The sequence below is a fragment of the Caretta caretta genome, chromosome 13 (genome assembly GCF_965140235.1).
Source record: "Caretta caretta isolate rCarCar2 chromosome 13, rCarCar1.hap1, whole genome shotgun sequence".
Classification (NCBI taxonomy): domain Eukaryota; kingdom Metazoa; phylum Chordata; order Testudines; family Cheloniidae; genus Caretta; species Caretta caretta.
The window spans coordinates 20,603,768-20,630,315 of NC_134218.1; the positions used below are offsets into that span (position 1 = coordinate 20,603,768).

General features: G+C 49.9%; 1 protein-coding gene across 1 annotated transcript; it reads right to left on the reverse strand.

Annotated features, from left to right (window-relative positions):
• LOC125622474 (uncharacterized) lies at positions 1 to 25,332 on the reverse strand. Its single transcript, XM_075118998.1, has 7 exons — positions 25,233 to 25,332; positions 23,002 to 23,142; positions 21,860 to 22,013; positions 13,135 to 13,244; positions 3,418 to 3,561; positions 1,528 to 1,680; positions 1 to 402 (listed from the first exon to the last, which is right to left on the reverse strand). The coding sequence occupies exons 1-7, from the start codon at positions 25,315 to 25,317 to the stop codon at positions 398 to 400; spliced, it is 792 nt and encodes a 263-aa protein (XP_074975099.1). The 5' UTR covers positions 25,318 to 25,332; the 3' UTR covers positions 1 to 397.
• Between the last annotated feature and the right edge of the window lie 1,216 nt (positions 25,333 to 26,548).

Here is a 26,548-nt window from a genome sequence, read left to right on the forward strand (position 1 = left end):
TCCGTGAACAAGTTTCTTTATTTTTTACAGTGCACAAGGTGCCAGGGACACCAAATTATACAGAGTCAGGGCAGGAAGAAAGAGACCCCCAGCCCCGCCCAAAGCTTCCCCTTGACCGCAGGAAAAGAGCCACTGAATCACACTCCTCAGGTCCCTCATGGGATGAGGCCTCAGCCCAGTCTTCTCTGTGCTAGGTGGGCAGGGTCTGAAATTCCACGGCAGCTCCCCTGACAGGTGGCGTGGTTGGCGCTAAAGATGAGACGGATTAAGAATGCAGGCACTGTGCAGGCATTGTGCAAGCTGATTTCCTAGGGCTGGTCTGTGGGACCCCAGCAAGGCCAGGCACATCAAGCTGGTGTCACGACTGCTGCTGGGAACACCCTCGGGATGCAGGAAGTTATGCTGGAGAAAGGGAAAATGATCAGTGGGTTCAACAGGAAATTCTGGGCTGTGCAAACCCAGCCTCTGGTTTGGCCCCAGCTCCCACGAACATGACCGAGTTTGATCCAGCCCAGCCCTGCAACTGCCATGGCCTTGTCCCAGCCTGGGATACAGGGGAGGGAGTGGGAGATTTCCACCTGCCAAATCAGTGGACCCCAAGAAGGGGCACAGTATCCCCAAAGCCTAGTTACCCCATGGATGTGGGGAGGAGTGATCAAACTTCCTGCCCTGTGGATGGCATTGAATCCCAAGCTAACTTGTTTGGCAGAGTAAGCTCTCCATATTCGTATCTCCCCATGCAGCCCCTTATGACCCTGTTCCTATCTCCATGGAGCAGGGATGAGAGAGCATTAATCCCCCATTCCCAGCCCAAGGGAGCGTCCTGGTATCATATCCCTGGCTCTTCCATTTGTAGTCGACAGGAATTGGATAGTATTTCCTTTAAATTGTTTGCAAGCCCTTTAGTCGCATGTATGTTTGAGAAGCCCCCAGAACCCTGCCAGAGCTGCCATGGTTGTATATAGCTAGGCCTGGCACACCGTGTGTCATTAGCAAACACAGTTATTGGCCCTCATTGTACCCATGTTGTGCATTCATTTTGTGACTCTTCTGTAAAGAGCAAAACACACAATATCATTGTCCTCTCCAGATCCTGGATGAGGCTTGTGGGTAGGCAAGGGGAGGTGTTATCTAAAGATAGAATGGGCGTTGGACCACAAACCCAATCGATAATGTTGCCCTTCCCTTTTCTGGCCCCAGACACACCATCCCACAGATTTCCCAGAGCAGCTTCTCAGATGGAATCCCTCCAGATCACCTCTGCCTGTTTCCCAGGTGGACCCAACTTTTTATTGTCTTGTGACACCACAAAGTCATATTAAGACAAAGGCGTGTAGGAAGGTGTCAAGCAACCAGCCTGTTCCCTAGTCCAACCAGAATGGTGAGACCTCTGGAGGTATATCTGATCAGAGCGGATCTCGGCTGGAAGCCTTGGGTTGAAATGCCCTTTCCCATAGGCGCCCAGCAGCTCAGCTGGAGCAGCAAGTGATCTCAGTCCAGAGCCCAAAGAGAGGATCAGGCTGGTACCTTTACCATATCCCTTAGGATAAACACAGTCCTTCCCGCAGAAAGTCTCACAGCACTTCTTGAATCTTGGACACTGGCGGTCAGACTGGCAGCGATCTGGGGGATTGTACATAGCGCACTTAAAGATGACGAATGGACAGGTGTCAGGTTTCCCTGTAAGAGAAGATCGCTGCATAAACAAATCTTATAGCAAAGCATGCCAGCTGTAAGCTACTTGGGACAGGGACAATGAAATCTGTGCAGCACCCAGCACAAAAGGTCTCCCAAAATACCTATTGAAATAATAATAATTCAGAGGCCTTGTGGTTATTGCAGGCTGCAGTGTATGTTATGCTGCAAGTAGCTGGGGTGAGGGGGGCATAGTTTCAGAATCTGTGCTTCAGCTATCTGTAGTTGTATTTGCCTCTGCATTCTCCACAGGCTTGTTAACAGCTTTTGGAGGTGAAACAGACCTCCACAAGCTGTTGAAGAGAAATGCCATTGTCCATTGAAGAGAAATGCAATATGACTAGTGAACAACCCCTGCTTCCACTCTGCTGTCTAGGTGCATTTCCCAGGCTGATGCCCTGGGGCCAGAGCTCCCAGATCCAGCTGCCAGGGGCATTTTCTTTCTAAACCCAACATGACTGCCACCTTGAAGGGGTTAAATTCTGTCTCACATGCTTCTTTTGTTTGATTGACAGGTCATGCTCCACCCTGTGGGAATCACAAAGTCAAAGAGAGGTTTCAGAGTAACAGCCGTGTTAGTCTGTATTCGCAAAAAGAAAAGGAGGACTTGTGGCACCTTAGAGACTAACCAATTTATTTGAGCATGAGCTCACGAAAGCTCATGCTCAAATAAATTGGTTAGTCTCTAAGGTGCCACAAGTCCTCCTTTTCTTTTTGCGAAAGTCAAAGAGGTGACTAAAGGGAGCAGCCCTTTCACTGCAGCTCACTGAGTGGGGCCTCTCTGGCTGCTGCCCTGGAGGGACTGTAAGAACTGGGACCTGCCCTACAACCAGCTGAGCTACCTGTGTGCGCATCCGTGCTCTCTGTCCTTCATTGGAACAGTGAGTCTGGGAACCTGGGCTGCTGGCTGGGTCAGTACTTACCTGTCTCTACTACAGGAAAAGGTTCAGAATCCTAGAGAGAGAAAATCCCTGTAGGGTCCCTTCTAACCCAGACCCCTCGGGCAGGGCAGGATTGTTCCTTACTCTACATTGACCAGAGATGTGTCCAGACTTGCTTTAATTGTCCCAAGCAATAGGGCTCCCCAGCAGTGGCCCTAGCCATTTTTCAGGCCAGAGCAGAAAATGCTTTCAGCATTTCCCATCCCCCAGCTCACCCAACGTGCCCGCCTACTGCAGCCGACCAGCAGAGCCAAAAAAATAAAAAAAGTGGAATGGCACTTAGGTACAGCACCTATGGTGACCATCCTGTTTCCCCTCCCCTAGGACTGGCCCTGGGGCTTCCCACCTTCCCCCCACCCCCCATGAATGTTCCTCCATGCCCCCCCAGGGAGGCACACCTGACTTGTTTGGAAAAAGCTGATCATCAGCTGTCAAAAGCAAACTGGACAAATTCCAAGTTTTGCCAAATATGTTTGGAAATCCGGGCTTAAAAAGGGGACTGTCCCAGACAAAATGGGATGTATGGTCACCCAATCACAGAGGGGACATAATACCAGACACTGGTGGCAGCTTGGCCCAGAGGAAGAGGAGGCCCACTAGAGTTCTCCATTATCTGAGAAGCTTCTGCCCAAGTGATCTGTGAACTCTGGGGTCCAGTAACTGAAAACCCAACACCTGGAGATCACAAAAATGATTGAACTGGGCTGAGGTCGCCAGATACAGTTACCTGCAGCCTCCTGTCGTCAGGATAAAGGTGACCAAGTTACACTGAGACCAGTACCTCTCTGAATCAGGATGCAATCTCTCCCACAGCTAGTTTCACAGCATTTCTTTGGGCCAGGACATTGGTGGTCATGATCACAAAGGCTGGGAGGATTTATTATACGACACTGTGCAGTAACCACTGGGCAAGTCCCAGGTTTGGCTGCAAGAGAGGAGATGGCAGGATAAACAAACTTCTATAACAGGTTTCAGAGTAGCAGCCGTGTTAGTCTGTATTCGCAAAAAGAAAAGGAGTACTTGTGGCACCTTAGAGACTAACCAATTTATTTGAGCATAAGCTTTCGTGAGCTACAGCTCATTTCATCGGATGCATACTGTCATCGGATGCATACTGTGGACAGTATGCATCTGATGAAGTGAGCTGTAGCTCACAAAAGCTTATGCTCAAATAAATTGGTTAGTCTCTAAGGTGCCACAAGTACTCCTTTTCTTTCTATAACAGGATAATAGCCAGGCCCCAGGCACGGATCTCTGCCTGCTGAGTGCTCAGCTCCAATTCCCTTGTATCTCTCACCCTGCCAAGACTGATAAGGATGGACAGATGCAAATGATTCCTGCAGGACAGCTACAGTTTTGTGGGATTCATCCCCTTAATGCCAGTGACTCTCTCTGTAACCCCCGTGCCATCACTCCTCATTGCAAATAACTTTCAACAACAAGGAGCAGGGATGCCACGTTTGTGGGAAAGGCAGGTACCATTGGGACTAAAATGAGTGGCACCTGTCAAAGTGAGGGAGGTGGGAGATGCCTGCTTGGGTCACACAGCACACTCCTGCCGTCCCCGCCCCCGATGAGCTAGGACAGGGAGTGATGATCTCACTGCAAAGCAAGGTGATAAGTTTGGAAATACTGGCCCAGCAGGGTTCCTTGGTTGGGCGGAAGGCAAGCCTTTGTACAGGTGGACATGCAGCACTTTGTAGTGCTGGGGCACTCAGGAGCCTAATCACACACTCATTAGGAGGAACTACCCTGAGACAGGTCTTCTCGATCACTGGGCAGGTCCTAGGTTTCACTGTATCATACTAAGTCCCTGGCAGGAAGATCTCTGCCTGCTAAAGGCTGAAATATTGTCCCCGGCTCAGCTCAGGGACAGGGGGAGAGCTCCCTGGGGAACCAGACCCACAGGCTATAAACAATGAGGCAGGTACCTTGCTGAGTTAGAACACAGCCCAATCCACAGCCGGTATCACAGCACTTCTCTGGCCCCGGACACTGGCTGTCTGACAGACAACGATTAGGGGGATTCAACATGTGGCACCTGAAAGGAACTACTGGGCAGGTCCCTGGTTTCACTGCAAGAAAGACATGCATGGTATAAACACCACCTTGTAATGCCGGGCAGCATGCTGAGCTCCAGTGAGAGGCACCTGCTATCTCGCAGAGTGCAGACTGCGGTAGGACCAGTCTGGACTCTGTGAAATTCTGCTGTCGATTGAAAGGCCTCTACAGAATTATCCTGGGCCTAATCCTTTCCTGCTGGGCACCCCATGTGTCATTCACAGCTCTGCAAGGCAGGTGTAAAATGCTGCCATGTCGACATGGACAGAAGGAGCAGGAGGCTAGAAAAGGGGCATGGCAGGGGGAATCGGCCCCCTGTTGCTGAGGCGTGAGTGACTGAAGCCTCACTATCTGGAAATGAGAATTAGGGAGGGAAAGGACCCAGGCAGGTCTCTAGGCAAATCCTCCGGACACTGTAATTCCAGACCTCTGCCACCCAGCCGTGGTGTTTAATTCCACGTTTAATTCCCAGCCTGGAGGGAGCTCGTCTGCTCTTTCTCACAAGAATGGCCTTTGCTGCTCTGGGTGCAACTCCTCAGAGCCTGCAAGTCCCGACCACTCAAAAGGGGAGTTTGCTGCATTGCTCAATAAAAGTCGGGCCAGCGCCTTAGCTGGGGCAAACCAGTGTAGCTCTGTCGACTTGACTGTACATCAGGTGGGGATTTGACTGAGTCTACACCCAAATGCATTGGGGTGTCTGGCTGTGAACCTTTCCCCAACGAAACCCTGAGTGGCCGAGCAGGCTCAGACTGAACCGATCTAATGAAATCCGCATGGAGAAACTGCAACTTCGGCACCTACTGCATCGACCCCCACTCCGTGGTCTCTGTGCCTTCTCAGGCTCAGTATCTGAATGGTATAAAATCCTGAACAGAGCCTGCTAGTGAGGTGGCCTTTGGGCTCATATCAGGGCACAAGGACATTTCCTTTCCCTGATGCAGGAGCAGTTGTGATCCCAGAATGTGGGGTGCTGAGTGTCAGTAAAGAGAGCAGCCCTGTTAGTGCTATCTGGGGAGGGAACCACTCACTACAGCCTGAAGAGTCCCCTGCTCTCTGCCCTCCCATGGGACAGGAGCCTGCTGCCCGCTGCCCCTTGGGTAGAACTGGCAGAAGCTGTTTTCAGCACTTACCTCTGGGGATTTTTTGCACGGGTAAGATTGTGCCAGACCTAGATGGCGGCGCCATCCAGAGGGTGAGGACCCCCACGAGGAAGAAGACACCCAGTGACTTCATGGTGTTGTCTCAGGAAGCAGGTCTGAATGCCCAGAGCTGAGTCAGGCTGGTATTTAACATCTCACTCCTGGGGAAAGGGGAGGGGGGAGCAGAGAACGAGGTGCCTGGTGCCAATATTTGTCCCCTTTTCTTGTGCCATTTCACAATCAGGTTCTTGTGTCTTCCTGGAGCTCTTTTCACAAGAAAAACATGAGATTGACCCATTGCTGGGAAGAGTGAAATTCTCCCCTTGCTCAAGAGCCAGCTACAGAGACAGTTTCAATGTGGAGTGGGGGCAACCTCACATGGAGATGACAACAGAAACCTTGCTCCAGACAAGATAGAAGCCAGTAAACTATTGACTTCTGGGCAGGAGCCATTGTGTGATGGAGTGAGTTGCTGGGACCCTTTTGCTCTCAGCTCCAAGCTACGGCTCCCACCACCATGCTGTTAAGTCTCTTTGAGGTCCCACCTCGACTTGGTGTGTGGGGGGGTGCTTCCCCCATTTCCAAACCCTAGGGAAAGAGCCTGGAGCAATGCTTTGATTCCAGCTCTGAATGCATTGGCGGAAGCTGTGGGGGTGGAAGTCAGGGTGGATGTGATTGTGTAGGCTCTGGAATCACAAACAACAAAGACAAGGTATGAAAGAAATTCTTTATTTGTAAAGTGTCCATGTGGTTCTAATTAAACCTCATGAGCAACGAGTTCTGGGAGCAGGAATGGAAGGGATGGCACCACCCTCAGCCAATGAGATCCACACCCAGGAAAGTCTGTTTCTTTTCAGGAACATTTACAATATCACCATGGATAAAAAATCTCAGGGTCATCACAATGCAGTGCTCCCCCTGGTCTCTCTATGCTGCCTAGGCAGGGTCTGAACCTGCAGAGGATTTTCCTCAGGGAGGTAACAAGTGACAGTACAAGAAATATGTGAAAAGTGCCTAAATATACCCTCCCCGTGGCTGGTGTTAATGTCCTGGAGCTAGAGTTGTTTGGAAGAAGCTGAGAGCGTTCAGACAGTATTAGATTACAAAAAACTTTTGTACATAAACATTCTTGACAAAAACGGGGAAACGTTCTGTTGTAATTTCAGTGATGGGGTTGGATTACTTGGAATTCCCTTTTCTTTTCCCTCTCAACCTGTTCTCACAGATAGAGTTGGGTGAATGTTGGGTGAATGTTTGATATAGGATGCTCCTTGTACAGATAAGCGGACTGTCATAGCAGGTGTGCTGGAACACTTTTTACAGTGGGGTTGCTGAGAGCCCTTGAACCATATGTAAACGCTGTAGATAACGGAATCCACTTCAAGCCCAGGGATGCAGCAGCATCCCTAGTTCCAGCACCTGTGTGACATGCTGCTTCTTAAACTTTTCTGCAAGACTGGACCAATAGAGCAACTGTATATCATCCTGCTGGACTTGAGGGTGAACTGTAAGGGTATGTCTACACTACGAAATTAGGTCGAATTTATAGAAGTCGGTTTTTTAGAAATCGGTTTTATATATTCGAGTGTGTGTGTCCCCACAGCAAATGCTCTAAGTGAATTAAGTGCATTAACTCAGCAAAGTGCTTCCACAGTACCGAGGCAAGCGTCGACTTCCGGAGTGTTGCACTGTGGGTAGCTATCCCACAGTTCCCACAGTCTCCGGAAATGAGATTCAAAAGTTCACGGTTCTTTTCCTGTCTACCTGGCCAGTGCATCTGAGTTGAGAGTGCTGTCCAGAGTGGTCAAAATAGAGCACTCTGGGATAGCTCCCGGAGGCCAATACTGTCGAATTGTGTCCACAGTACCCCAAATTCGACCCGACAAGGCCGATTTAAGCGCTAATCCACTTGTCAGGGGTGGAGTAAGGAAATCGATTTTAAGAGCCCTTTAAGTTGAAAAAAAGGGCTTCATCGTGTGGACAGGTGCAGGTTTACATCGATTTAACGCTGCTAAATTCGACCTAAAGTCCTAGTGTAGACCAGGGCCAAGAAACTTCGCTAAAAATCCCCTCTTGTGTGAATTGCGTCATTGCTTTGATCACCTTCTCATTTAAGTGACTTGAGTCTCTGTTCTTCTGTGTTGATTCAAATATCTAGAGTCCACTTTCTTTCCAATGTTTTATGTAGAGAGGCGAGCTGGAGTTATATGAAGTGATTTCCTGCTTTGGACCTGGGGAAATTCAGCAAGGTTAGACTGCAGGGATCAGGTGTCATTGCTGCTCCTGGGGATGCCTTCATCTACTGGTGAAGCAAGTTATGCTGGGAAAGAGAAAAAAGAAAAAAAGCAAAGTAGTCAGAAGTCTTAAGGGGAAAATCCTGTTCTGTATCAGAGGGGAAGCAGGGGGCTGGGAGCCAGGACTCCTGGGTCCTATTCCAAAATCTTGACATTTCCCACATGGCTCTAACACTTCATCTCATGGCACAACACCAAACCTGTGTTTTCTTTCACTTGTTTCCTGCCACAATTCTGCTACTCATTCACGGTTTCACATGCACTGCCTGATATAACCCTTGGACAGATCTCTCTGCTGGGGCCAGCATGAATGGGGATGTTTCAGGCTCAGCATCAGTGTAACGAGTGTTGGGGAAGCTGGGAAGATGCCAAGTACCCACGTCCTTCCCTGGTAAAACAGCATATTGTGCCTCTGGACTTCAGCTGTGGTCAGTGCAGTGATTTGTGCCTGCAGCCCAGGGCTGTACAACCCTCCCCAGTGAGCAGTTCCCTGGCTCAGCTGGAGCAGGGCAGGATCTCACTGCAGAGGCTGGGTACTTATGATGTAAACATGAGTGGAGGTGGGTGTCTTTCTGTGGCTAATCACAGTCCAGCCCAGTCAGTGTCACAGCACTTATCGTTTTCTGGACACTGACTGTCCTGTACAAACTGCATTAGGAGGATACCATGAGAGACACCTTATATTGAGTGCTTGACAGACACCAGGTTTCTCTGTAACACAGGAAGATCATAGTGTAAGCCACCCTCTGCACTGGAAGCTGGGATAATAAGTGCAGGTGGTTGGTGGCACCTAGTGTTAACTAGAGTTCTCCGTTTTCTGAAAAGCTTCTGCTCTGTGAACTCTGGGGTCCAGTGACTGAAAACCCAACACCTGGAGATCACAAAAATGATTTGAACTGGGCTGAAGTCCCCAGATACATTTAGCTGCAGCCTCCTGTCATCAGGATAAAGGTCAGCTCCCAGACTGCTGCGCTGGGCATCACAAAATGGGGAAGAGATGGCCAGCCCTCTGTGGAGATAGAGGTGGTTAGGGACTATTTAGAAAAGCTGGACGTGCACAAGTCCATGGGGCCGGACGAGTTGCATCCGAGAGTGCTGAAGGAATTGGCGGCTGTGATTGCAGAGCCATTGGCCATTATCTTTGAAAACTCGTGGCGAACCGGGGAAGTCCCGGATGACTGGAAAAGGGCTAATGTAGTGCCAATCTTTAAAAAAGGGAAGAAGGAGGATCCTGGGAACTACAGGCCAGTCAGCCTCACCTCAGTCCCTGGAAAAATCATGGAGCAGGTCCTCAAAGAATCAATCCTGAAGCACTTGCATGAGAGGAAAGTGATCAGGAACAGCCAGCATGGATTCACCAAGGGAAGGTCATGCCTGACTAATCTAATCGCCTTTTTTGATGAGATTACTGGTTCTGTGGATGAAGGGAAAGCAGTGGATGTATTGTTTCTTGACTTTAGCAAAGCTTTTGACACGGTCTCCCACAGTATTCTTGTCAGCAAGTTAAGGAAGTATGGGCTGGATGAATGCACTATAAGGTGGGTAGAAAGCTGGCTAGATTGTCGGGCTCAACGGGTAGTGATCAATGGCTCCATGTCTAGTTGGCAGCCGGTATCAAGTGGAGTGCCCCAAGGGTCGGTCCTGGGGCCGGTTTTGTTCAATATCTTCATAAATGATCTGGAGGATGGTGTGGATTGCACTCTCAGCAAATTTGCGGATGATACTAAACTGGGAGGAGTGGTAGATATGCTGGAGGGGAGGGATAGGATACAGAAGGACCTAGACAAATTGGAGGATTGGGCCAAAAGAAATCTGATGAGGTTCAATAAGGATAAGTGCAGGGTCCTGCACTTAGGACAGAAGAACCCAATGCACAGCTACAGACTAGGGACCGAATGGCTAGGCAGCAGTTCTGCGGAAAAGGACCTAGGGGTGACAGTGGACGAGAAGCTGGATATGAGTCAGCAGTGTGCCCTTGTTGCCAAGAAGGCCAATGGCATTTTGGGATGTATAAGTAGGGGCATAGCGAGCAGATCGAGGGACGTGATCGTTCCCCTCTATTCAACATTGGTGAGGCCTCATCTGGAGTACTGTGTCCAGTTTTGGACCCCACACTACAAGAAGGATGTGGATAAATTGGAGAGAGTCCAGCGAAGGGCAACAAAAATGATTAGAGGTCTGGAACACATGAGTTATGAGGAGAGGCTGAGGGAGCTGGGATTGTTTAGCCTGCAGAAGAGAAGAATGAGGGGGGATTTGATAGCTGCTTTCAACTACCTGAAAGGGGGTTCCAAAGAGGATGGCTCTAGACTGTTCTCAATGGTAGCAGATGACAGAACGAGGAGTAATGGTCTCAAGTTGCAGTGGGGGAGGTTTAGATTGGATATTAGGAAAAACTTTTTCACTAAGAGGGTGGTGAAACACTGGAATGCGTTACCTAGGGAGGTGGTAGAATCTCCTTCCTTAGAGGTTTTTAAGGTCAGGCTTGATAAAGCCCTGGCTGGAATGATTTAACTGGGAATTGGTCCTGCTTCGAGCAGGGGGTTGGACTAGATGACCTTCTGGGGTCCCTTCCAACCCTGATATTCTATGATTCTATGATTCTATGACTCAGTTACACTGAGACCAGTACCTCTCTGAATCAGGATGCAATCTCTCCCACAGCTAGTTTCACAGCATTTCTTTGGGCCAGGACATTGGTGGTCATGATCACAATGGTTGGGAGGATTTATTATAAGGCACTGTGCAGTAACCACTGGGCAAGTCCCAGCTTTGGCTGCAAGAGAGGAGATGGCAGGATAAACAAACTTCTATAACAGGATAATAGCCAGGCCCCAGGCACGGATCTCTGCCTGCTGAGTGCTCAGCTCCAATTCCCTTGTATCTCTCATCTTGCCAAGACCTAAAAGCATGGACAGATGCAAATGATTCCTGCAGGACAGCTACAGTTCTGTGGGATTCATCCCCTTAATGCCAGTGACTCTCTCTGTAACCCCCGTGCCATCACTCCTCATTGCAAATAACTTTCAACAACAAGGAGCAGGGATGCCACGTTTGTGGGAAGGGCAGGTACCATTGGGACTAAAATGAGTGGCACCTGTCAAAGTGAGGGAGGTGGGAGATGCCTGCTTGGGTCACACAGCACACTGCTGCCGTCCCCGCCCCCGATGAGCTAGGACAGGGAGAGATGATCTCACTGCAAAGCAAGGTGATAAGTTTGGAAATACTGGCCCAGCGGGGTTCCTTGGTTGGGCGGAAGGCAAGCCTTTGTACAGGTGGACATGCAGCACTTTATAGTGCTGGGGCACTCAGGAGCCTAATCACACACTCATTAGGAGGAACTACCCTGAGACAGGTCTTCTCGATCACTGGGCAGGTCCTAGGTTTCACTGTATCATACTAAGTCCCTGGCAGGAAGATCTCTGCCTGCTAAAGGCTGAAATACTGTCCCCGGCTCAGCTCAGGGACAGGGGGAGAGCTCCCTGGGGAACCAGACCCACAGGCTATAAACAATGAGGCAGGTACCTTGCTGAGTTAGAACACAGCCCAATCCACAGCCGGTATCACAGCACTTCTCTGGCCCCGGACACTGGCTGTCTGACAGACAACGATTAGGGGGATTCAACATGTGGCACCTGAAAGGAACCACTGGGCAGGTCCCAGATTTCACTGCAAGAAAGACATGCATGGTATAAACACCACCTTGTAATGCCGGGCAGCATGCTGAGCTCCAGTGAGAGGCACCTGCTATTTGGCAAAGGAATGCCCCATTTGTGTGGAATGAAGGTAACATTGGGACTAAAAATAACTGGCATCCCTTGAAGTGAGGGATGCATGAAAGGCCTGCTTGGACAAGCTTCCCCTCTCCCCTTCGCTCCCCATGGGTTGGAACAGGGAATGATCTTACCGCAAAGCATGGTAGAAGAATTAGAAAAACTGGCCCAGTGTGGTACCTTGGTTGGGCTGAATGCACTCCTTCCCACAGATGGACATGCAGCACTTCATGGGGCCGGGGCAGTCACGGTCTTCCTTACACTTATCAGGAGGATTTATCATGTGACATGTACTCGTGATCAATGGACAGATCCCAGGTTTCTCTGTAACTAACAAACAAATCCTGTGTTACAAGGTAACAAACTAAGCTTTCGGCACAAAGATCTGTTCTTGCTAAAGCTGAAATACTGTCCCTGGCTCAGCAGGGACAGGGTGAAAGCTCCCTGGGGAACCAGGCCCACAGGCTATAAACAATGAGGCAGGTACCTTGCTGAGTTAGAACACAGCCCAATCCACAGCCGGTATCACAGCACTTCTCTGGCCCCGGACACTGGCTGTCTGACAGACAACGATTAGGGGGATTCAACATGTGGCACCTGAAAGGAACCACTGGGCAGGTCCCAGATTTCACTGCAAGAAAGACATGCATGGTATAAACACCACCTTGTAATGCCGGGCAGCATGCTGAGCTCCAGTGAGAGGCACCTGCTATTAGGCAAAGGAATACCCCATTTGTGTGGAATGAAGGTAACATTGGGACTAAAAATAACTGGCATCCCTTGAAGTGAGGGATGCATGAAAGGCCTGCTTGGACAAGCTTCCCCTCTCCCCTTCGCCCCCCATGGGTTGGAACAGGGAATGATCTTACCGCAAAGCATGGTAGAAGAATTAGAAAAACTGGCCCAGTGTGGTACCTTGGTTGGGCTGAATGCACTCCTTCCCACAGATGGACATGCAGCACTTCATGGGGCCGGGGCAGTCACGGTCTTCCTTACACTTATCAGGAGGATTTATCATGCGACATGTACTCGTGATCAATGGACAGATCCCAGGTTTCTCTGTAACTAACAAACAAATCCTGTGTTACAAGGCAACAAAGTAAGCTTTCGGCACAAAGATCTGTTCTTGCTAAAGGTGAAATACTGTCCGTGGCTCAGCTCAGGGACAGGGTGAGAACTCCTTGCGGAAACCCCCCTTTTACCCACAGGCTATAAACAATGAGGCAGGTACCTTGCTGAGTTAGAACACAGCCCAATCCACAGCCGGTGTCACAGCACTTCTCTGGCCCCGGACACTGGCTGTCTGATTGACAACGATTAGGGGGATTGTGCATCTTGCACCTGAAAGGAACCACTGGGCAGGTCCCAGGTTTCACTGCAAGAAAGACATGCATGGTATAAACACCACCTTGTAATGCCGGGCAGCATGCTGAGCTCCAGTGAGAGGCACCTGCTATCTCGCAGAGTGCAGACTGCGGTAGGACCAGTCTGGACTCTGTGAAATTCTGCTGTCGATTGAAAGGCCTCTACAGAATTATCCTGGGCCTAATCCTTCCCTGCTGGGCACCCCATGTGTCATTCACAGCTCTGCAAGGCAGGTGTAAAATGCTGCCATGTCGACATGGACAGAAGGAGCAGGAGGCTAGAAAAGGGGCATGGCAGGGGGAATCGGCCCCCTGTTGCTGAGGCGTGAGTGACTGAAGCCTCACTATCTGGAAATGAGAATTAGGGAGGGAAAGGACCCAGGCAGGTCTCTAGGCAAATCCTCCGGACACTGTAATTCCAGACCTCTGCCACCCAGCCGTGGTGTTTAATTCCACGTTTAATTCCCAGCCTGGAGGGGGCTCGTCTGCTCTTTCTCACGAGAATGGCCTGTGCTGCTCTGGGTGCAACTCCTCAGAGCCTGCAAGTCCCGACCACTCAAAACGAGAGTTTGCTGCATTGCTCAATAAAAGTCGGGCCAGCGCCTTAGCTGGGGCAAACCAGTGTAGCTCTGTCGACTTGACTGTACATCAGGTGGGGATTTGACTGAGTCTACACTCAAATGCATTGGGGTGTCTGGCTGTGAACCTTTCCCCAACGAAACCCTGAGTGGCCGAGCAGGCTCAGACCGAACCGATCTAATGAAATCCGCATGGAGAAACTGCAACTTCGGCACCTACTGCATCGACCCCCACTCCGTGGTCTCTGTGCCTTCTCAGGCTCAGTATCTGAATGGTATAAAATCCTGAACAGAGCCTGTTAGTGAGGTGGCCTTTGGGCTCATATCAGGGCACAAGGACATTTCCTCTCCCTGATGCAGGAGCAGTTGTGATCCCAGAATGTGGGGTGCTGAGTGTCAGTAAAGAGAGCAGCCCTGTTAGTGCTATCTGGGGAGGGAACCACTCACTACAGCCTGAAGAGTCCCCTGCTCTCTGCCCTCCCATGGGACAGGAGCCTGCTGCCCGCTGCCCCTTGGGCTGAAGCTGTTTTCAGCACTTACCTCTGGGGATTTTTTGCACGGGTAAGATTGTGCCAGACCAAGACGGCAGCACCATCCAGAGGGTGAGGACCCCCACGGGGAGGAAGATGCCCACTGACTTCATGGTGCTGTTGGGAGCGAGGTGTGAATGCCCATAGCTGAGCCAGGCTGGGATTTAAGCTCTCCGATGGGTGGGGCTGGGAAGGAGGGGGGCATTTGGGTTCCTTTCAACATCCCGACCTTCCTTCCCTTCCATTTCACGAGTCGGTGCACGTATCTGCCTCACCCCTTCTTGGGCAAGAACAAAGTAGCTGCCTAGTTTCAGAGAGGTTTTGCCCCTGGCAGAAATAGGGAGTTGCCCATATTACTTAGCAGCAGGCTGTGATAATGGCCTCCACCTGTCGGCACGCCACCTCCCCTCTGCTCCCAAAGGCACACGTATTCAAGGAGTTTAAAGCAATAGGTTTAACCCAGAAGTGAGCTGACAGACTTGCGACCTGGTCTATCCAGCCTGCATAGATCACACTCTGCTCTTTTACAAGTTGATTCACAAACCATTTGAAATACAGATGATGAACAGCAATTCACTCCAAGACTTTTGAGTTCAGCATTGCCCTTCGTGGAGCTGTGATAATTGCCTTGACACAACTTCATGCCAAACCTGGGGGAGCCACTGAATGGGCAGGAACAGTGGCTTCCCTTAGATCAGGGTGTACGCTGAAGATTTGGGAGACCTGGGTTCAACTCTATCTTGCTCTTTCTGTCTGACCTTGGGCAAATCACATAAAGTCAGATTTTCAAAGGTATTTAGGTGACTGAAGATGCAGATAGGTGACTAATAGGGTTCTTCAAACAATTAGACATCAAACTCCCATTGAAATAAAAATCTTTAGGGTTCCTTCTGACATTGTCTCATGCTCAGCAGCAGAGTTGGCATCTTCTTCAGAGGGAATCAACGGGAGTCGGGTGCATAGGTACTTTTGAAAATACCCCGAGGCTACTATCTGCATCTGCCTAAATACCTCTGAAAATCTGGTCCTGAGTCTCTCTGCTTCCGTTCCTCTTCTGTAAAATGGGAATAATAGCACTTTGCTGCCTCACAGGGGTGTTGCGAGGGCAAATACATTAAAGGTGTGTCTACACCAGGGGTCTGATTCCCCTGCCTGGATATATGTCCCACCCGAGCTCTCATCCAGTTCTCATCTCAATAACAGTGTAGTCATGGCAGCACAGGCAGCAGCAAATGGTGACACCAGCTAGCCGTGCTGAGTGCAAACCCGCCAGAAACCCGTGGGTACCTAGTTGGCACAGTTAGCCTGTCCTGCTGCTTGCCCCAGCGTGTGCCACTCTAGGTACACTACTAGCGTGAAGAGAGCTCGTGCCAGGATGTCTGTGTGAAGTGCAGAATCACAGCCCCAGCTCCTAGTGTAGACAGACTCTAAAGATGGTGAGATGCAGCTTCAGATTCTGTGGTGATGGGGCTGGATAAGTATGTAGGTAGATAGAGCTACAAGGTGGTCACATTTATTCCATGGTTGTCCAACATGGACATTTCTTACACCTGCTCAGAGAGAGAACAGTGGATGGATGGAGCACTGATGGCCTATGCTATGGCAATCCTGACATCCCTGTGTTCCTATGCAGAAGATGCCAACTCAACTACTGAAGAGGAAACAGTGTCAGAGAGAGCCATGGACATTTTCACCTTTGCAAACTCCTGCTTGTTGCCAATTAACTAACATACAAATAAAACCTGTGAGAAAGGAACAGCATAACATCTTCTCTCCCTCTCCCTAAAGAACCAAGCCATGCTCTCCCGGGAGGGAACAACCTGCTTATCATCAAGAGGACAGATAGGGAGAAATTAGAAGGCAAAGCTGTGAGAGCTTTACGAAATACTCTGATACATTGGGAAATGGACCAGATGTGGCTTCCCTCTGATTAAGAGCATCAAAAAAGTCTATGTTCTTCTACACCTACCTGTTGGTGCAATGTGAAGGACCAGTTGCTTGATCAGACTCCTATGCAGGTGGACAGTGGTAGAACAAATGTTTTAATAATGAATTACTTCACTGATCTCTCAAAATACAATACAATCTACTGGGCATGATTCTCTGCTATGTTACCCTGGTGTGATTCCAATGAAGTGAGCAAACCATAACAGTGTAAAATTGGTGTAATGCCATGAAGAATCAGGACCACACTTTAAATTGTTTTATAAAATTCTTGCAGGCATAGGGAGTAAAATGCAGCCTTCTTTAGACCCTGCTTTGCCTTGTTCATATTTTAATGAATGTAGCAAAGTCATCCTGGTAGCAGCTGGACAACTGACTCAACCAGCCGAGCTGATGGGTATGCAGTGTAATGGTAACAGAAATGATTCCATCTCTAAAACTGAGTGCTTACGTGGTTTGCTGATGACACCTTACTCAGTGCTTCTCTGCTGTATGTCCCTTGACGATCGTAATCAAGCTGAGCATTTGCTAGTGAAGAGAGATGACACTGGGATGTGAAAATGAATGGATTTCCCATGGGGCGTGTTAGTCATTAGCTTTAGCAAGTCTTATAGCTCAAGGACTGGGAGCCAAATCCTTGGCCCTTGTTCCAGCTACTTAGAGCTATTGAGGCAGAGCAAAGCAGCCAGCAAGCTGCCCAAAAGGGGCAGCTGAGGCTCCCCCCAATGGAGAAGAATCCAGAGGTGGCATTCAGCCCTCGCCAGGTAGTCAGCCCTTGCCATCCACTCCGCCAGCCTCTGCATAGGGGGTGGGGAGGGACAGTTTCAGAGCTGGCTGGAAGAAGGTGGGAGCAGAACACTGCACTCCAGCTGAGCCTTGGTTGGCAGAGTGATTTCTGGTTGACACAACGTAGAGCAGCTCTTCAGCTGTTTTCAGTTCTGCCAGAGGCTGTGTCAACCCCAAAGTCAAAGGAGCGGCAAGGTGACTTAAAGACTCATTCGTCCCTCTACACATCGCATTGGAAGCTTCAGCTCCAAGAGCTCTCAGCCATGATGTTTGCAGCGCTGCCAGCGTCAGTGTGACATTTTATTTCTCACAGTCTTTAATTTGCGCTGCTGCTTTTATGAATAGCTGGGAGCTGTTGGGTTGAGCTCTTCCCTTGGCTGAAATTTCTAATTGTCCAAAGCAGGTGAAAGGCAACGAGGCATCAATGTGACCTATAAGCATGTCAGGAAAGAAACTTCAGAGTGGAGTTAAAGAACTGGTGTGAGCGGAGCGTGCGTGGATGATAGAATGGCTGAGCAGGGCCTTTGAAGGCATCCGGTGAGGTTCCCTAATTGTTAGAACAGCAGAGCAGACTCTTCTCAAGATGAGAGGACGTGACCATATCTGGGCTACTAGAAAATAGTTTTCACTGGGCACTTTTCATGGCACAAAGTGGCCATGTTTTCTGGTCATTTCTTTTGGAGGAGCACTTGGTAATTTATTCAGCCTATGAGAGGAATAGCAGGTGGCTCCGGGTAGCATCAACCTCTCCACATCAACCAGTATCACCATCAGGCTGAGACCCAGGGCCTGAACTGCCTCCTTTCTCCTGAGTCTAAAAGGTGCCCTCCGCAGACCAGCTGAGGAGGAGGAGCCAAATGACCTCACCATCTCCCTGGCTGTATCCTGAGCAGCTCGTGAAGTGTGAACAAAGGTGTTTCCTATTCCTCCCTCCCTGGCATGACAGCTACAAGTTCACCTTGTTCCTCTTGACTCCTCTCTGTCTCTCCCTTTTAGCCTTCTGCCTAATACATGCCTGGCTGAGTCACTAGGACAAATCTAGCCTTGCAACATTCTGCTGCGACGAGTTTAGCCGGCTATCCGCCATACCGAGCGGCCGGGTCTTAATAAAAACTTTACCAGCACAGACTGGCCAGAGGAAAACAATAAGCTTTAGCCACACATTTTCCAAGTGGGGTCAGTGCATGGGAGTGCTTAACTGCCTCATGTGCCATGGTCTTCCAGCAACTGACCAGCAGCCATCAGACAGAAGCTGCATTTTCCTCCTCTTTTGCTTTTCTTTTCTCACTCCTGCTCTGTATGTGTTTGTCTTAAGGTGAAACTTCCCACACATTTCATTAAATCCCAGGGGAGGTCAGATGGGTTCTTGGACCTAGCAGGGACTGACTTGTGCGGGTAGCAAATGTGTCTGTGCAACCTGTCTATCTGCGCCGGGCTGAGGGGTCAATCTCAGGAGAATTTTCAACCCTTTGTTATCGTGGGAGGGTTCAAGGAGGATTCTGCAGAGCAAAGGAAATCTGAAGAAAAGCCAATATGTGACTGTGGATTGTGCAGGGCTCCAGCTCCCTTGAGCTCTGCAGTGCTCCCCACAGGCCCCTGGGCACAACAGGAGTTGGACTTTTGCAGACTACGCACAATTCAGAGTTTAACCTGTGGGAATGAGGAAAGTTATGAACATAGGGGGAAAGTCAGCACATAGACCTCCATTCCAGAGGGCACAGCCAAGCATCCCAGTTGTTTAAGTCTTCTGTGAACTGCAGGAAGAAAATCTGCTTCTTCTGTGAAGTTCCCTGCAAGAGAGAGAGAGAGATGGCTGGATGCCTCCTTGACCTGCTTTCTAGCTGCGAGCTGAGGGAGTTTGCTGTGTGTGCGTGGTGTGTCTGTTTCATTTTGCATTCATTTTTGGAAATATGGGACAAGCGATACAGCTCTCAGTTCAATGGGCTTTGTGTTTGGTGGATCCTAGATTTTGAATGGGGCCTTATGTATCTTTGTGTAAGCAGAGTCAGGATGAGCTCCACCCTGACATCTGGTGGTGAGGTGTGGCAAGTTGTGGAAAAGAACTTCAGGGGCTGATCTCATTTGCATAGGCACACCCACCCCGCCTAGAATGAGGCCATAACTGCCCAAATGGTCACTTTGGCTGTTGTGGGATCCCCAGTGTCTCTGTTATTGGGGTGGGAAGAATAAATTGTTATTACCCTGATTATGAGAACTGTGCTTGGAACTGTACTTGGCCTTTTGTTATGATGGAGGGACTCACCATCAACTAAGTAGCACTCGCTAGGCAAGGGACATGGGTTCCAAAACTCTGTGAATGGAGAGAGGCTTGAGACAGGTATTTGTACCTGGTGGTATGGGCCCCTTTGTGAGGGCCTGAAACACCAATTACACTTCTGTCTCTCTCCACTCTGGAATGTCAAAGCTAATTTTGGGTCTATTAAGAGTCTTGCTACAGGTACTGTACTGAATTCACTTTGGCCTTATGGTACACCAGCACTAAGGCTCCCACTACTATGAGCTGGAATCACTGAGCACTGTGTCAAGTAGTGGGAAGCCAGAAGAACTAGAGTGCAGTGGTGCTGTTCGTGGATAGGCTGGCAGAGTGTTCGTGAGACAGCGAGGCGAGCTGTGCAGGGCGGAGCTGTTTGTGAGACAGCGGCGTGTTCGTGAGACGCTCAGCCGAGCTGAGCAGAGCTGTTCGTGAGACAGCAAGCTGTGCAGAGCGGAGCCAGTCGTGGTGGAGCGGAGCCGTTCGTGAGACAGCGGAGCAGTGCAGAGCCCTGTGGGGCAGTCAGCTTCAGGACACGTAAGGTGCCCCTTACCTCTTTCCCCCCCCCCCACAGGCACATTTTAGCCAGACTGGGGAGCAACACTCTGCAGATGAACTTTTGAACTCTGGGGCTGGACTTTTTGAACTTTGGGTGATTTGTGGATTGCTGGACTCAAGAGACGTTTGGGTTCTGGGACTCAAGAATTCGAGGGAAAGGATGTGGCCCAATTTTCTGGGGTGGGTCTTTGCTCATGCTTTGGTTAATGAACACTAGTTGTGGTGTTTCCCCAATTTAATGCTGATGTCTTTTACCTCATGTTATTAAAGATTCTCTGCTACACCGAGACTCTGTGCTTGCGAGAGGGGAAGTATTGCCTCTTTGAGGCACCCAGGGGGTGTGTAAGATTTTCGCAGGTCACTGGGTGGGGGCTCGAGCCAGTTTTGCATTTGCTTTGATGAGAGGGAACCCCTGTGTACTGAACGGTTTCAGAGTAACAGCCGTGTTAGTCTGTATTCGCAAAAAGAAAAGGAGTACTTGTGGCACCTTAGAGACTAACCAATTTATTTGAGCATGAGCTTTCGTGACGCTCACGAAAGCTCATGCTCAAATAAATTGGTTAGTCTCTAAGGTGCCACAAGTACTCCTTTTCTTTTTGTGTACTGAACCCGGCCCTTGCTGCTATCAACTTGGCCTGGCAGAAGGGTTACATTTGGTACTAAAAGACGTTTTGAGAAGGACTGTTAACATCTCAGGCAAAGCTCCTACCTCATACCCCTTGCGAGATCTGCCTAACAATACTGTCAGAAAATTTTTTTTTGGCAGTAACGAGATCATTTGGCCCCATTTCTACAATATCTGCCTCCGGAGCTTAAATAATCAACTACGTTCACTTCCTGATGTACCTCCTGGCCTCCCACCCCTGGCTCCTGCCGTTCCTTAACTCATTATTAATAGACTGTTCAACAGAGAACTGAAGGAGAGACAGTGAGACTCAGGAATACCCAATGGCAAAGCTGAGGCACAAACAAGTTTATTTGTAATCATGCCAGAGGCTCCATTCGGGCCCCAGTATAAGGTGTGCAGGGATCTGGAGAGTCCAGGACACAGGGATCTGGGTCAGTGCTGTCCTCGGGATGCCCTCGGCCTATCCAAGAAGCAGAGAGTTATGCTGGAAAAATAAAAAGTGATCAGATGCACCATGAGGAAATCTTGCGCTGTACAAACTGAGCTGCCCTTGGCCAGGCTTTGCAGAAAACCAGGAGGGCCCAGCTACTGGCCTGGCTTGGGTTACAAGGCTCTCCTCGGCTCTGTGCTGCACAGGACTGTGTCTTGTATAAGGATGAGCACGTTCTCAGTGCAACCCATTAGGGTCAGCCATACCCTGATAGCCTCTGTAATGTCCATGGCAGGTGACAGCCTAGGCGCTGGGCCCAGGCGGTCTGGCTGGCTGGACCTGATTATGTATGTGCTGGAGAGCTGAGCTTATAACGAATGAGCCCTGCTCACAAGCCAAGTCTGCTGCATGCGTCCTCAGGATCCCACTATTACAGAATTCACAGTGGGAGAGGATCTTCTCCCTTCCCCTCCTGGCAGGGCCCCCCAGCCCCCGCTCTCATGCTGGCCTCCTTCTCTTTGTGTCTCGCACTACCAGCTCTGCTGCCTCCTCCCAGCTGGCCTCTATATGGGGTTAGGGTAAAAAGGGGGTGTCTAAGAGGCCATTGGATTTGAAATCTAATCAGGTTCAGGTTTAGCATCAGCTTAACCCCAGCGTCCCAGCGGGACGAGTGCTGGGGAAGCCGGGAAGGCAAGGGCACAAGTCCCTCACAGCTAAAGCAGCATGTTCTGAGCCTGGGCATGCTCTCTGGTCAGTGCAGTGCTCTGTGTCTGCAGCCCAGAGCTGTAGTTCCCTTTCCATGGGCAAGCTGGAGCAGGGTGTGATCTCACCGCAGAGCTGTATTCACATGACTGATGCGTTAGGAGAGATGGGTACCATTCTGAGGCCAAACACAATCTTTCCCACAGCCGGTGTCACAGCACTTCCGGTTTTCTGGACACTTGCTGTCCTTTTCACAGCGGTTAGGAGGATCAACCATGGGACAAACTACAGTGACGGCTGGACAAGTCCCAGGAGTCTCTGCAGCAAAAGAAATTAATGGTGTATAAAAAGCATCCCTGGTTCACTGAACATCAATAGGTGGTGCCCCCTAGCTGACCTTATGTATCTCTCCATCATGCACTCTCTGTCCTGCTGGATGGGTGCACAGGAGAGGCCATCATATTTGCCATAGTAGAGTACTGTGCTTGGTAATGCTCCTTGTTACTTGGTAACTCTCTGATAAAACAGCCTGGCCTTTGTTCTGGCCTCACTGAAGGCCGTCTGTGCCAGGTCTGTGGGTGTATGGGGGCCATGAACCCAGTGCTCTCCCCACTGGGCAGTATCTTCTCTGATACAAAGCCAGTGGAATGACTTTATGCCAGCCCTCTTCACAGCTGCTGGCCTAGGTGTGGCTGGAGAAGGGACAGGTGAATTGAGTGCTATTCTTGGCTTCCCTGTGCTGCTGACAGATGGCACCTGATGGGCCACTCTTGCATATGCTGGGTCAACTCCTCTGCCTTTAAAATTCAGGAGGGACTACGGTGGGAGCGATCCACCCGATCCTCCTCATCCAACGAGCTGTGCTGAGCTCAGATGAAGCCCAGAATAGGGCATCTGAGTGCTGAGTGGTCCTGTGAGTGGAGACCTGCCACCTGGAGATGAGGGGACTGGAGAACGATGAGCCCAGGGAGGACTGGATTCATCCCCCTGTACACACATTTAACCCCAGCATCCAGGTACCAGGGGAAGTTATTTAGTTCTACACCACCCACAAACTCATAACCCTACTCAACCCACACTGCTCCTCTCACTCAGTGTCTGGTTCTCACCAAGCCCTCTGGATAGGGTGACAAGCTGTCACCTGGTGGAATTCCTACTCTGAGTCCACTTAGTTTTTCTGTCTGTTGAAATCCCCAAAGGTGCCTGCCCAAGATCCATATCCTGCAGACAAGCCTGGCTCATCAGGATCGGGGAGAGACTTCCCCTGCACGAGACCCTAGATGTCAGTGTGAGCATTCTCACTTACCTTCTGCTGGTTCCACGCAGCGCATGGCACAATGGCAATAACAGCACTTCTCCCGCTCTTTGCAGTCAGAATCGGTGGCACACTCATCAGTTTCTGCCTGAACGCACCTTATGTAATCCAGCGGGCAGGTTCCAGCTCTTGCTGTAACAGACAACAGCCACAGTATGAACATTGTGCTATTGGCTGCAGGGATTGTTGATTGAAATCCACCCTGCAGTGTCAAACTTTTTCTTTCTGAGGCCCCCCTCAACATGCTACATAAACTCCACGGCCCAGCTGTGTCACAATAACTGGTTTTCTGCATACAAAAGCCAGCGCTGGCGTTAGGGGGTAGCAAGCAGGGCAATTGCCTAGGGCCCCACACCACAGGGGCCCCCATGAAGCTACATTGCTCACGCTTCATCTTCAGCCCCGGGTGGTGGGGCTCAGGGACCTGGGCTTCAGCACCATGCAGTGGGACTTTGACTTTCTGCCCTTGGCCCCAGCGGGTCTAATGCTGGTCCTGCTTGGAGGCCCCCCTGAAACCTGCTCAAGCTCCCCTAAGGGGGGCCCGGACCTCTGGTTGAGAACTACTGACCTAGCAGGCTAGAGGCAATGTCCTTCACTGTCCTGTGAGGATCAGAATTCAAGACTTGAACAAAAGTTACTAGTCAGGACATAGGGCTATGCTGCCTAACTCTGGATGCTGCTGTTTTCAATCTGCAGGAGTGACAGGGAGGGCTGTTGTGAGCCAGGTCCTTTGTGATGGAGCAGAACAGAGATGGGAATGTGAGTGCTCCTCTGTCCACGGCTGCAATCACTACACTAGCTGTCCACCAGGCACTGTACCTAGTCTGAGGTCCTGGTCTTGATTTTTCAAGGCTCTCGATGGACTGAGCTCTCTCAGATACCATCTCTCCTTCCATGGCCAAAAGCTAACGCACAAGCTGCAGTCAATCCTCAGGGATGATTTTCATCAATAAAGCTGAGACTAGTAAGTGTGGGGAGCCAGCTCATGGCAGTAGAGTCCCCTCCCACAAGAGCTAATGCATGGCCACAATCCCTGCGGCCTCAGAACAAAACCAATGACCTATCTCGGTCTATATGTAGAAAGTCTGTTTGGATTTAGGTGTGTTTATTAGCAGAGTTGGAGGATTCGTGTTTTATCGGTAAATGTCGATAAACGTTGATTTCACTGCACACACACAAACCACCACAAATATTTTCATCAATAATAATCAAAATGTACAGATGGGCAAAGTCAGAAAAATGAGAGCTTGAGAGCTGATTAGAGTTTGACTTAGGGATATTCACTTTGGATATTTTGACATGTGATGTTGACAATTTGTGTTTTAATGGTTATAAGGCTTTAATTTTTTCACTCTCAGTGTCTATTCTCATGAAATAATTATTGGCTGAACCACCCTTAATTTTCTACAACTGTGAAAATATAAATAGATACAAATTGAAAATAATACTTAAAAATAAACATCAATGTTATCCGTCAAAATTATACAAAAAGAAAATTGAAATCTGCCAAGCCAATTTATTATGTGCTCAGATATGAAGGTGAGGAGCACAATATAACTATCACAATGTGTATCTGTCTTAAGCTTTTCTATAGTGCCTCTCATCATGGTACCTTGGCATTGTTCGATAGAGACACAGAGGAAACCGACAGATGGGGAAAGATTTCTGGGAGAACTAGTTTAGTTAACAAAATAATTCCTCCCCTTCCTTACTGGAAAATCAAGATTGGGAGCGAAATGAGTTCAGGCAGGGATGGGTAAGCCCATGGACACATTGAATTCCAGACCCTTGTTACCCAGGGGAGTTAGTTAGACACCATCCACCACTGTTGGTTTAGACTAAATGCCACAGAACAGGGAGTTTTCATATCTACCCCATGGATTGAGCAGGGCTCAGGGGTCGGAGCAAAAACAAGGGGCTGCTCCTTTCCTTGGTCTAAAAAGCAATTGTGAACCCAGAACATTGGGTGCAGCCATCAAAGCGTTAAAATCTGTGCTTAAGCCTGATTGGCAGATCAGGCCCCAATGTTTTGGGCACAAAGGCTGCAAATAAGGCAAAGCATTGCCAAGTAAGTTTCTAAATAGGACATCTTCAGCTGCTGCCCTGGAGGGGTCACAGTATAAGGACCCCTGTGGAGCCCCTGCTCTCTGCTTTCCAGTGGGATGCAGCCTGCTGCCCTCTGCCCCGAGCCAGGCCTGGAGACAGCCATGCTCTGTACTAACCTTGCTTCTGCTCAGTGGCCGCTGGCAGCTCCGTCCAGAGGGTCAGGAGCCCCATGAGGAGGAGGAGGATGCCCACTGACTTCATGGTGCTGTCGGAGAGCTGGGTCTGAATGCCCTGAGCTGAGCCAGCTGTGATTTAAACTCTCCCAGGGGTGGGGTTGGGGGGAGGGGGGAGTGCTTGGGGGCCTGCCAGCATTCTGCCCTTTCCTTGTTCATTCCACAATCAGGTTCACATGTCTGTCCTGACCATTCTTGGGGAAAAAAACAAAAAACAAAGCCCTGCCATGCTGCAAGGGGAGGTTTTACATTACTCCACAGCAGCCTGGCCTACGCCCTTTGGCCCTTTCTGCACCTGCCTGACATTAGCATGATCCTGAAGCATTTCAAGCAGCAGTTTTCCCTAGGTGCGGGGCACAGACCCATCGGCTTGGTATTTCCTTGCTGAGTTACTAAAGCGGAGCATTTAATGGCTAGCAGAGAGCCAGGCATTGTTGGGCCCAGTTCATCGTTGCCCAGTGGCCCCTTTGTGCCAAGCTCTCCACAGGACAAGAGGCAACGCCATCCATGGCAGAGCCAGCCTTGCAGCAGCCCAGATGCTGGGGAAATCCTGGGGGCGGGGGGATGGAATTGACCTGGGAGCAATGGGGTACTGGAACTTTCTTCCTTGTCAGTTTATCACTGTCTGAGGTTGCTGCTGGTCAGTGCAGGCCCATCAGGTTAGCCAGGCAGGGCTGTATGGGAGACTCTCAGTACCTATGTGATGGGTTGGGATGAGTGTTTCTGAGGCCTTTGGAATAGGGCCATGTGCCCAAGAAGCGCTGCACTCGGCTGATTTTCTGCTGCTGTTGGTTTGGAGCAGTTTGTTACTGATTTGTGTTTGCACCCAGAGGCCTGTGCAATGGGCCTTGGCTTAAAATGCTGCTAAACAATCCATGGGAATGAAATGGTTCACGCAGGGGGGTATGTGAGTAATTAGCTGAACCAGATTCTACAGCTTGAAGCCTGGGAGCTGCCAGCCATGACGCCTGTAGTGCTGACAAACTCAGGGAGCTGTGTTATTTCTCATGGTGTGTAATTCCTGTTGCTGCTTTTCTATGAATCGCTGGGCGCTGTTGGGTTGCGGTCTCCCCTTGGCTGAATTGTTTGAAGCAGGTGAAGGGTGGCGGGAATGTCATGATAACTTAGAAACATGTCGGGAGAGAACCACCGAGTGGAGTTAAAGAACTGGGGGGAGCAGCTTTGCGTGGCGTGATGGAATGGCTGAGCAGGGCCTTTTAAGGCTTCTGGTGAGGAGACTCAAGTGTTAGAGCAGCAGA